The sequence below is a fragment of the Hipposideros armiger genome, unplaced genomic scaffold (assembly GCF_001890085.2).
Source record: "Hipposideros armiger isolate ML-2016 unplaced genomic scaffold, ASM189008v1 scaffold_412, whole genome shotgun sequence".
Lineage (NCBI taxonomy): Eukaryota > Metazoa > Chordata > Mammalia > Chiroptera > Hipposideridae > Hipposideros > Hipposideros armiger.
The window spans coordinates 120,532-132,735 of NW_017731762.1; the positions used below are offsets into that span (position 1 = coordinate 120,532).

The 12,204-nt window shown below is 44.7% G+C and overlaps 1 protein-coding gene across 2 annotated transcripts in view; it reads left to right on the top strand.

The window, feature by feature from the left end:
- Window positions 1-5,283: 5,283 nt before the first annotated feature.
- DCSTAMP (dendrocyte expressed seven transmembrane protein) overlaps window positions 5,284-12,204 on the top strand; it is a 10,400-nt gene continuing 3,479 nt past the window's right edge. The window contains exons 1-2 of one of the 2 annotated variants that reach the window (XM_019663972.1): window positions 5,284-6,318; window positions 11,284-11,592. In XM_019663972.1, the coding sequence (XP_019519517.1) occupies window positions 5,290-6,318; window positions 11,284-11,592 (1,338 nt within the window). In that variant the 5' untranslated portion in view covers window positions 5,284-5,289. The remainder of the gene's footprint in view (window positions 6,319-11,283; window positions 11,593-12,204) is intronic. The other variant, XM_019663973.1, reaches the window with a different exon arrangement.

Genomic DNA, 12,204 nt, shown 5'->3' on the forward strand with positions numbered 1-12,204 from the left:
GAATCGAGGCTCTTCCACTTATTCTCTGCGTGACCTTAGGCAAGTTATTAAACCTCTCTAAGCCTCAGTTTCCTCATCCAAACTATGCAGATATAATACAGAGCTTCTGTGAAGATTAAGGATAATGTATACAAGGTCTGACAATTAAGTTCACAATCTTGTTGCGACGATGTTGCTAACCTTTTTTAATATCAGAGAGATTATTCATTATGAATTTGTACCAACTGGACAAACGATTAACCAAATTTACTATTTGGAAGTGCTGAAAAGGCTGCATGAAAAACTTAGACGACCTGAACTTTTCGCCAACGATTCATTGCTTTTGGATCATGCAATGCACCAGCTCACACAGCACTGTCTATGAGGGAGTTTTTAGCCAATTAACAAATAACTGTATTGGAACACCTTCCCTACTTACCTGACCTGGTCCCCAATGACTTCTTTCTTTACTCAAAGATAAAGGAAATATTGAAAGGAAGACATTTTAATGATATTCAGAACATCAAGGGTAATATGATGACAGTTCTGATGGCCATTCCAGAAAAAAAGTTCCAACATTGCTTTAAAGGGTGGACTAGGCATTGACGTCAGTGCATAGCATCCCAAGGGGAGTACTTCAAAGGTGATTGTAGTGATATATTCAGCAAAGAGGTATGTAGCACATTTTCTAGGATGAGTTCACTAACTTAATTGTCTGACCTCATATATGATGCTAAAACAGTGGTCAGATATTTGTTTAACAACTTGATAACTGATACTATTTAACTAATTCTTGGATAGAGACACAGGCTATAGGCTATCCACTTCTCTAATTATGTAATTTGTGGTGCCCAAAGGCAAATTTGATATGTGGGAAAGTTAGCTCCATTACTCAGGAACAACCCTGGTAAGGATTTTAAAATGAAGTTCATGAAAAGTCAGAGCTGAGATGCTGATGTGATGGAAAATGTGTCACTGCGTGTTGGGAAACTGGGGCCTCACTCCCAGCTCTGCCTCCAATGTCAGGACCTCCTCAGCAAGTCCCTTCCCCCTTTAGATTTTCACTTCCTCATCTCTGGAAACCAGCCAGCTAGGTGTTAGTCATCTAGAATGTGCTGTTTATTACATAAACACCAGCCACATGTGACTTCTTAAATTTAAATTAATTAAAACTAAACAAAGTTAAAAATTCAGCTCCTCAGTTGCACTAGCCCTGTTTCAAGGGCTCAGTCGTTACATATGTTTAGTGCTAACCATATTAGTCAGCACAGATATAGAACAATTCCATCATCACAGAATGTGCCATCAGATAGTGCTGAATTCTAGAGCTTGCTACCCAATGTCTGGTCCTCAGATGAGCAACATCAGCGCCACCTGGGAACTTGGTAGGAATGCAGAATCTCAGGTGCCATGCTGGACCTTCAGAATAAAAATCGGCATTTTAACAAGATTACCCCAGCGACTACATACTCAAGTTTAAGAAACTCTGATCTATTAAATTTCTTCCACCTCTAAAAATAAAATTTAGGAATCTGGGTATCTCCTTGACAAAGTCTTTGAGAAAGAAATAAACCACCAGATTGTCCAAATCCTGATTCACTGATTTGCCTAAAAGAAAAACATTGGAGCTATCTGAAGAAAGACCAGCAGAGTGATGGCACCTCCGCAGGAGCAAGAGGAAACAAATACGCGGACGTCTGAAGGCAACATGTAAACATCAGCGCTGGGACGGTGGTGCAAGCCAGCTCCTGTCCCTAAGCCTCCCATCAGTGTGGGGCATTTGAGCCTTGCCTAAATGTCTTCAGAGAAGGGAAGTTCACAATCTTCTGTGGCAACAAAGAAACAAGAAGAAATGGATTGCATATACTGGGGACCTTATCTCCCGGATGTATTAAGGTGTTTGCTAAAGCTCCCCTCGTTAAAACTTACTAAGAAGAAGCTCAGGCAAAGGCTTTTATTCAAGTAGAAACAATAAAGAGCAGATTGGAGAAGAAATCAAGACCACACTCAGCAGTGACAGGAGGGGCGGCCAGGGACACCAGCCCCTGGGCTCATGGTCCAAAGCTCTCCTCTGTGGCTTGAGCTATTAAATAGGAGAGAACACGTTTAGTCCTCACACTGAAGAAAGTTTTGGTGTCTTTCAGTGACATGCTGTTTTCAGCACAAAAACAGAGGGCATTAATATTAGATTTGTTGCTTGTTAAGAAAACATGTACCTCTTACAGGACAAAATTGCAGTCATGTATCTTATTTAATTGATATTAGATTTTATAGCTGAATGTTAAAATTTTAATGCGTCCATAAATCTGTTTCTTATTTTCAGAGAAATATCTGTATTAAGAACACACTGTACAAGAGAAGGGAAAACTGAATCCAAAATATACATTTGTTCATTTTTGAGGAAGCAAGCAAAATGGTGCCTTGTACAGGACTTCAGAAAAAAATGAAACAGCTGGGAATTCTGATTTGCTTTAGAGAAGAATCTGCTGATTTGAGACATATCCTTAAAGGGTCAACTATTTTGATGCAGGGGGAAAAGATGAGCAGATAGAAATGGGTTTATTATATACAGGTCAGTTCTTGAATAGTCACTGGCAGGAAATGTGATAGGTTTCCAGGAGCGAGCTGGACATCCTGTCACATAACCCAGAGTTGTGGAATCTGGGCACCATGCAGGTGACAGGGAGCTGGCCAGGAGTCAGAGGGATCTGGTCTAAACCCCACTGTGCAACCGAGTCTCTGTGTGATTGCTGACACATTTCACTGAGCCCTGCGCCTCAGTGTCCACTGTGTGAAATGGAAAAAGCATCTGTCTTCAGAGGTTGCAGAGAGATGCTTTTGTGTAAAGTGCTTAGGACAGAATAGGCAATGGACACTTATTAGTGTATCAATGAGTCAAATAATGGTTTAGGGTCAAATCCAAAGCCATGACGAAGAAAGTGAATAGGGGCACAACCGGGAGGAGAGGCAGCCCCTCCTGACCTGCTCTGGGCTGGGGGTCCTGTCCCCTGCTCACTGCTCACTGCTGGCTGCTGAGTCCTGCTGCTGCAGTGAGGCAGGTCTCACTTGGATTGGCAGTGCTGGGGGTGGCTCGGGAACACAGGGGCTCATCACCGACTTCCAGAGGTCAGAGAGACGTGGGAGTGGGTGGGGTCGGCGCACGGGAACACGCCAACCTTCCAACGGACCTCCGATTCTGAAAGGAAACAAGCTCGCAGGAAACAAGGACGGCATTCTTTTTCTGGTCCCCATTCCAATGACTGTCCCAGTTCCCTTTCCTCCTGGTAGAGCAAGAACATCCTCGCGTGGAGCATCCTGGATCTCCGATAAGGCCAGTCCCACATGGTAATGACCTCTCTTCAACACGTGATTTCTCCCTGTATCGCTTTTCTGTGCTGGGCATTCCCATTCAGATCATGTGACAGGAGCTGCGAGCCCTGTATATGATTGCTGGAGAAATTTCCACAAGTTTGTTGCTAACCTGCCTGTTTCCTCGTCTCATTTCTGTTCTTTACTAACCTCATTCAGCCTGAACCCAGACAGAGAGTCATTTCCCCTCCTCAGTTGCTCAGTTCACGCCCTCGAGCCAATGCCGGACACCCCTCTAACACTACGAGTGGAATTCGCTGGCTCAAACAGTAGTCAGCTGCTCCGTAAATCCAGCCCCATCATATTTGTTGTGAGGAGAGATTGATTGACAGTCTTTTAACATTGATCAATGTTTTCATTAATATCTCATGCATATGGCATAACGCTCATTAGCTATTTTTGTGTCAATCAAGATGCATCTCAAATTTATTTTATGTCATTCTAAATGAACCCAAGTTCATCACAGACCTTAATCTGCGTGACTGACAGAATGGCAAGCAGCCCCATTTTAATTGGTAGCACCTTCATTTTAATTATGCCAAACTTGGGGGAAAAGAAAAGATAATTAACTCAGTGACAAAATATTCTTGTTTTCCTTGTAAGAGTCTCAGGAGAGAACTGCACTGGGAGGGTAGGGGCAGGAGAGGGAAGATACAATGGTTACAGAGCAGAGATAAAATGGCCTCAATCCAACGCCACGTTTAAATGCGGTTGCCCCTTAGTATGCTTTGTGGTCTGTGAAATTGGAGTGCAAGAAAATAGATGACTATCAAAAAGTGATCTTACATAATACAGTTTATTGAAATCTTAGCTTTTCCATAAGCCTTCAGGGTTTGTTTTAAATGTTAAGACCCATAATACTGTATTGCTGCTTTTATCAAGTAGTAACAATCACTGGCTGACAAAGCAGCATAGAATCAGTGGCTTAAAATCAATAAACATTTATTATTGCTCAAGTATCTGCGAACAGTTGGTGGGCTGGCTGGGGACAGGCTGGTCTAGGATGGACTCCTTTGCATGTCTGGAAGTTGGCTGGCTACTGCTGAGTTGATACAATAAACTGGTCATGTGTCATCAGGCAACCCAGCGTGGATATAATAGACTGCATAATGCTTCCTCCCCCAACCCCCCACCCCCACCCTGAATGTCCATGTCCTAATGCCTAGAACCTGTGAAAATGTTACCTTTCATGATGAAAGGTACTCTACATATGTGCTTAAGTTAAGGATCTTGAGATGGCAGATTCTCCTGGGTTATCTGGGTGGGTCCAGTATAATTACAGAGGTCTTTATAAGAAGGAAACCAGAGGATTAGAGTTATAGAGAGAAGATATAAGGATGGAAGCAGAGGTCAGAGAGAAAAGAAGATACAGCATTGCTAGCTTTGAGATGGTGGACATATAGGCAACTTTTAGAAGCTGGACAAGGGAAGGAAGTGGACTCTCCCCTACAGCTTCTAGGAGGAATGCAGCCCTCTGGACCCATCTTAGATTTCTGACCTCCAGAACTGTAAGAGAATAAGTATGTGTTTCTATAAGCCACTAAGTGTGTGGTAATTTGCTATAGCAGCAATAAGAGACTAATATACCTGGACTTGTTAAAAAGTTCATAGTAGGGCTCCAAGAGAGAGGCAAGCGTGAATCATAGACTTAGGGTTGGCACACTGTCACTTCTGCCACATTCTATTGGCCAAGGATGTCATAAGGCCATCCCAAATTCAGGTGTTGGAGAAATAGACCCCGCCTCTTGATGGATTCTATTTCCCTTACCTCTTGATGGGAGAAGCTGTCGAGTCCCATTGCAAGGGGTTGTGGAGGTCAAAAAGGATAAAATATTATGGCCCTTTTCTGCAATCAATCTACCACCGTGCCCTTTACAAAATGACATTTCAAAAGCAATGGCTAAACCTGGTTTCTTTTTCATTTCCAGGGAAACAGGGGGCATGGGTGTCTGGACCTCAGGCACCGACATTTTCCTAAGTCTTTGGGGAACATATATATCTCCACGAAGCCCTGGATGGGTGAACTTCATCCAACATTTGGGAGTTTGCTGTTTCGTTGCTTTCATTTCAGTGGGCCTCCTCTCTGTGGCCTTCTCCTGGTTTCTGTCCTCATCCGTAGTCTTCGCTACCTCCTGGGTGATCACATGTGCTCTCCTGTGCTGCTCCAAGCACATGAGATGTTTCATTCTTCTCTTCTTCCTCTCTTGTGGCCTGCGTGAAGGCAGGAATGCTCTGATTGCAGCTGGCACAGGGGTAGTCATATTTGGACACGTGGAAAATATCTTCCACAACTTTAAAGGCCTCCTGGACAGTATGACTTGCAACCTAAGAGCCAAAAGCTTCTCCATACACTTTCCACTTTTGAAAAAGTATATCGAAGCGATTCAGTGGCTTTACGGCCTGGCCACTCACCTAAGTCTATTTGATGACCTTGTTTCTTGGAACCAGACTCTGGCAGTCTCTCTTTCCAGTCCCAGCCAAGCCCTGGAGGCACAGCTAAATGACACCAAAAGCAAAGTCCTGGGGGCCTTGTACCAGACGGCGACGGCGACAGAGCTATTGTCCTCCCTGGGACGGCAGCTGATGGCTCTTGCAGGGCTTTTGCTGGTGCTCCTCGGCACTGGCCTTTTCATGAAGCGGTTTTTGGACCCTTGTGGGTGCACGTTTGAAAATATCTACATCACAAGACAGTTTGTTCAGTTTGACGAAAGGGAGAGGCATCAACAGAGGCCCTGTGTCCTCCCGCTGAGTAAGAAGGAAAGGAAAAAGTACGTGGTCATTCCGTCTTTCTGGCTGACTCCGAAAGAAAGGAGGAACCTGGGGCTGTTTTTCCTCCCCATACTTACCCACCTCTACATCTGGATGTTGTTTGCAGCCATCGATTTTCTGCTGTATCGGCTCATTTCCTCAGTGAGCAAACATTTCCAAAGCTGGCCGGCACTGGAGCTTCGCTTGAAACTGCACAGGGAGGTAGGTGCTGACAGGCACTCCGCATGAGGCATCCTGGCTGTTTGCTGGTCTCTGTGCGAAAGGTCATGAACCTCTCAGGCAGGCCGGTGTTTTCCCCACTTTTGGACCTACAGTGCCTGATACGTAGAAGGAGTTCAACACATGTTGGTTAAATTGAAGACCCGCTGTGAGAGTCTATCCCTCTGAAAATTTTGGGTCACTGTGTTGGCCACCTGTGGCCACAGTAACAAATTACCACAGACCGAGTGGTGTAAAACAACAGAAATGTATTCTCTTGTAGTTCCAGGGGAAAGAAGGCCGAGATCAGTATCGCTGGGCTAAAATCAAGGTGGGGTTGGCGGAGCCACGCTCCCTTCCGACTCTAGGAGCAAATCCGCTCTTTGTTTCTTCCAGCTTCTGGTGACTTTGGCATTCTTTGGCTGGTGCCTGCGTTACACCATGTTTGTTCTGTCCTCACATCACCTCTCCCCGGTAGATGTAAAATCTTTCTGCCTCCCTCTTAAAGGATGTAGGAGATTGCGATAGAGCTCACCAGGGTAATTTCTCTATCTCAAGCCACATCTGCAGAGTCCTTTTTTAAAACAGATTTTATTGGGGAAGAGGAGCAGTGTTGGGGAATTCAGAAAGGGGAACAGCCAAGTTGTTGTCCTTCAGTCTTAGTTGTGGAGGGCACAGCTAGCTCAGCTCCAAGTCCAGTCACCATCTGGCCGCCCAATGGCAGCTCACAGCCACTCAGTTTAAGGTGCCGACTTCAATCTTAGTTGCAGGTGGGAGTAGCCCGCCATCACATGCGGGAGTTGAACCAGCAGTCTTGTTGTTAGGAGCACGTGCTCTCACCAGCTGAGCCATCCTGCCACCTGCTGGCAGCTCGGTGGCAGCTCAGCTTGGACGCAGCTCACTGGCCCATGTGAGAGTTGAATCGGGGACCCTGTTGCTCAGAGCTCACGCTCTTAACCAACTGAGCCTCTCGGCCGGCCTCTGCAGAGTCCCTTCTCCCCCACTGCCCAAATAAAGTAACATTTACAGGTTTTGGATACTAGGATCTTCTATCTCTGGGGGTGGGGGGACATTTTTCAGCCATCTCTAGTCAACAAACACTAAAGCGTGGGACCAGGGGTCTCAGATGTGGACCATGAAGTTCATTCTCAAGCAGGAGAACCTGGCATGAACCTAAGAGGCCAGACTTAGGGCCTGACTCCCTCTCCCCCCAGATTTGTTGTGCAAGTAGACGTTGAGCTCCTCCTCTGAACAAGGACTTCTGTTCTTGGCATCTTGAGTCTTTATCAAACACAGAAGGCTCCCAGTGCATCAGCGTAGTGTTTAATAGGACAGTCATTGAAGTAGATTTCCTCAGTAACCAGGTGGTACAGCCAGTGCTGGTGCCTGGTAGCACCCTCAAAAAAAATGGAACCAGCTAGACTTTTGTTTTTTACACAACTTATGTTTGAACCGTAAGTGTGTGTTAAGAATTTCCTCAGGTGGATGTAGATAGAGCCTTAGGCCTCAATTTGCAGAGATTCTCTTTTAAACAGGAGGGTTCTTTTCACAAGCACCTCATGTGATTTCAAAGCAGGTGGTATCTCAGGTGCTGGAAAGCAAAGACCTTCTAAACCAATGGTCCTCAACGAGGCTGCACAGTGTCATCGCTGGGGAGCTGAACAAGCAAACAAGCAAACAAACCCAAGGCTTCCTCAGGCCTCTTTGATCCACCCAGGCTGGGCAAGGCCTGGGTGAGGCATTTGTAAAAACTCCCCAACTAATTTTAATGTGTGGCCAAGATTGAGAACCACTGTTCTAAAGCCACCACCGAAAGAATGGAGCCATCGGATAGATCCAGGAAAATCTTCATTAGCCAAGAAAGTGTGTTTCCCTGAGTTTGTGCCCCCTGAGTCTTGGGGAATCTGCCTTTCTCTGCTTTATTCTTACTCCTCTCAGCAGCTGTGCCCTAATAGGTTTTTGTGTATCCCATCTTTTCTCTTGTCCATTTTTCCCTGTGGAAATTTGTGACGACGTGGACATTTCAGAAGATCTGGATATTGTCAGATACGTGTCTCATTTTTTTTAACCCAGAGGTTGTGAAGTTGAGCTAGATGGATGTATGTGTGTGCATATGTATCATGTGTGCTTGTGTGTGCATGTGCTCATGTAGTGTGTGCATGTGTGTGTGCGCGCGTGTCACACATGCTAAAGTGGCGTGCACTAGCCCAAATGGCTGTTTCCACATGTCTGATTCTCCCTTCTCTCTGTGGAGCTACCATAGGGTATACCTGCTGCTGGGGAAATCTTCGAGGGGGTTGGTTGTCCCAAAACCCTCCTCTGCAGCCCCACTTTCCGTTTCTGTCTCGTCTCTCGTGCTGGGGTCCTCCTGCTGCATCCACACGTCCCCTCCCCTTTTCTTCGGGCACAGCAGCTCTGTCCAGGCTCCTCATCCTGGGCTGCTTCTCGAAGTCGATTCCTCTGAACACTTGAGCACTCCGCTTCCCCTGAAGCGTTTAGTTAATCACAAGAGCCCTGTTGCTCTAGATATCTGGAGCAGAGTGGATAATGGAAGCATTGTTTTAAATGAAAGTGTAAGATTTTCACACATGCTTGATCTTGGGGGGGGGGAGGGACAAGGGGGAGGCTGGTAAAAGGGTTTTCTTCCTCCCCTTCCCCACCCATTCTCCCCTGTCTTTTTGTTTGTTTGTTTGTTTTTGTTTTTTAATCTTCCCTGCTCAGTTCTCCCCACCTTCTTTCTCCTTCTGCTTCTCTCTCATTTATTTCTCTCTGTCAACACCCATGCCGGTCTTGTCACTTCTCACTGTTTTAGACAGAAGAGGGAAAAAAGTAAGTTCTGCTTTTCAAAAAAGACCCAGAAACTTTCCAATGACAATGTCTTGACAAATACATTTTTGGGCATTGCTGTGTATCAGGGATGCAAAGATGTCTAGACCCTGATGGCTGCCATCAAGGGGCTCACGTCCTGGATGGGGAGGCCACCATGTACACTCACAGTGGGCGCTGGAGCAGATGTGAGGATGAGACTGCTGTGGTAGCTCCTCTGAAACTGTCTCTTGTTGTGCCTGGGAAACTGCGCTGCCAATAGCCTCCTCGTGACTGGCAGTGCTCTGCTCTTACCCCAGGATGCCCTTGAAGTCTCCTGGTCTCTCCATTGCTGTAGATTTGCAAAGGAGAAGTCAAGCAGGAAGAGAAACATCAGCTCAAGGTTTTGCCAATATTTCTCTCCCACTTTCATTAGATTTTAAGGAAACAAGAAAGAAGGGAAAAGACCCAAATTGAGCTAGCTGGATGGGTAGGCATTGTAAGTAAAAACAGCCATAGTTGCAACTTATTGAGCACCTACTATGTGCATAGCATTTGTCTGCATTTACTTTTCAGTACTGTCTGATACCAGAGCCGGTCCTCTGTCCATTACTCAATGCGGTCTTGGCAAATTGTTTACTTAAGAGAGGTAAACACATTTCAAAACATCAGGGTACCATTTAGTTTATTGCTTGCGTTTTGAGAGAGTTCATTTGTCTTCCACATTACCTTCCACCAACCCTGCACAAAAATGTTGAGTCAACCTTTATGAAGCCCTGCTCCCAACTGCAAAATCTCCAGTTAGATTCCTAGACTAAATAACCTCCCCAGGCCGGATCCCCGCTGCTTTCTTATTGCAAGATTTCTCATCACTGACTCAATCAATGTGTTTGTTTCTTCAATAGTATTAAAAAGAGTGCATGCCTTTGCTCTGGGGATCGAAATCTCTCTATTTAATTGCATGCAAACTGTCTTAATAAGAGAAAAAGAGAGGCAAGGCAAATGCCTTTCATCACTTAGCCACATAAAATCTGGGGAAATTACAGCTCTCACTTGATGTTTGTATAGAGGTCCCTGGTTTGAGATTTCCATATTCTTCATAGGCATTAGGGTAGACCCAAGGTGCATGGCATTCTGTGGGTGTGGTTGGGTTCTTTTTTGATAAGTCATTTACCTCTTCTTTACTAAGTGCTCCCATCCATAAGGTTAATGCTCCATCCCCAAGGTATTTAATTTATACTGGGAGTAGTTTATTCATGGGCAGGATCTGGTCCATTAATTCCTGTTTTACCAAATTAGAAAACAAATCCACAAGAGATTGAATGACTTTCTGAGGTCAGGGAGAAGAAAGGAGCTGAATCAGCACACACACTTCTTGCTGGTGGCTTGGCTGGGTGACTAGATGCCACCTTCTGCCCGCTGTGTCAGTTTGCTGAGGGCAACTGATTTGTTCTCTTGCCTTTAAGCAGGAAGAAATGCGCCACTCCTGAGCATCCAAGAGATAAGAAATGTCTTATTTCGAGACCTCTAAAAATAGGATTTGAGAGCCACCTTCAGTAAATACTATTCTTACACTAAGCATAATTTCCCCTCTCCCAAGCTCTAGAAGGATGACTTGGAATAGAACTTGATGCCTGTATATCTTTGTGACCTTGTGGTTTTATGGGGAGGATATGACTGGGTCCTAAGGGGCTACAGTTCAAAAATTTTTCACCCTCAGTTGAGCTAAAAACCACTTTTATTTAGTCCTACATGCCCTAAAGTGTAAAAACAGGTGCTCCATAAAAATGTATTATGTGGTCCAATTTGTTAGGATAACCACCAGCTAAAGTTAAACAGATTTCTCCACCTTCTTCTCAGAGCCTTCAATAGTCTTGTGGGCATCGTGACTCTCCAAAGAAGGGACAAGTAGACAAACTTATTTGATACCTTTCTCTCAAGGAACTCTATATGTCCACAAATACACTTTGGAAAACACTGCAGTAACTACAGATAAGACTTTACTCCAATCACAGCGCACAAAGCAGGCACAGCAGCTCCTTCAGCCAAAGCTCCTTACATATTTTAAGATACATGCTGTATTGCAGGGCAGTATTGAGAAAGACAAGGAAGGAGTGATACGAAATGGATGCATCTTGATGATTTTATTCCTTTCCATTTTAGGAGCAAGGAACTCAAAACATCATCCATGATTCCTCCTTTAATATATCTCTGTTTGAACCCAACTGTATCCCTAAACCAAAGCTCCTTCTGTCTAAGATCTGGATTCCCCTCAGTATTATTCTTGTGATACTAGTGATGCTAGGACTCTTGTCTTCCTTCCTGATGCAACTTAAAATCCTGGTGTCTGCATCCTTCTACCCCAGCGTGCACAGGGAGCGCATCCAACACCTACACATGAAGCTACTGAAGAAAAGATCAAAGCAGCCAATGGGAGAAGTAAAAAGGAAACGGGATCTGTACTTGACAAAGGTAAGACCAAGATGAGGGTACAATCTATAATTAAGGACATTTTGAGTTTGAAGGGCAAATGGCGTGTCAAAGCACTCTTCAGCCTCACATTATTAGAGTTATATCCTCAGCAATAGATGGGACACTGGGGTCAGGGGGCCCAGGGTGAGGGAAATTAACAGATGCACATGGCTAAGGCTCTTAGCTTTGTGATTTTGAATGCTGGTCTAGAGGATTCCCCAAGATGTCCTTCAAAAGATTGATTTCAAGTGAGTATATTCAGTTTTATCATAGAGAAGCTACTGAGAAGGCTCTCTGTAATGGCTATTAAAGGAAGGGATTAAGAAGTACTACTTGGTAGTTTCAAAATAGTCATGGGAATGCAAAGTAAAGCATAGGGAATATAGTCAATAATATTATAATAACTACGAGGTCAGACAACTAAATTCAAGAACCCATCCTAGAAAAAGTGCTACATACCTCATTGCTGAATATCACTATGGTCACCTACAAAGTACTCCCCTTAGGAAGCTATGCACCGACACCAGTGCCTAGTTCACTCTTCAAAGCAATTTTGGAACTCATTTTCTGGAATGGCCATCAGAGGTGTCGTTGTATTACCCTTGATGTCCT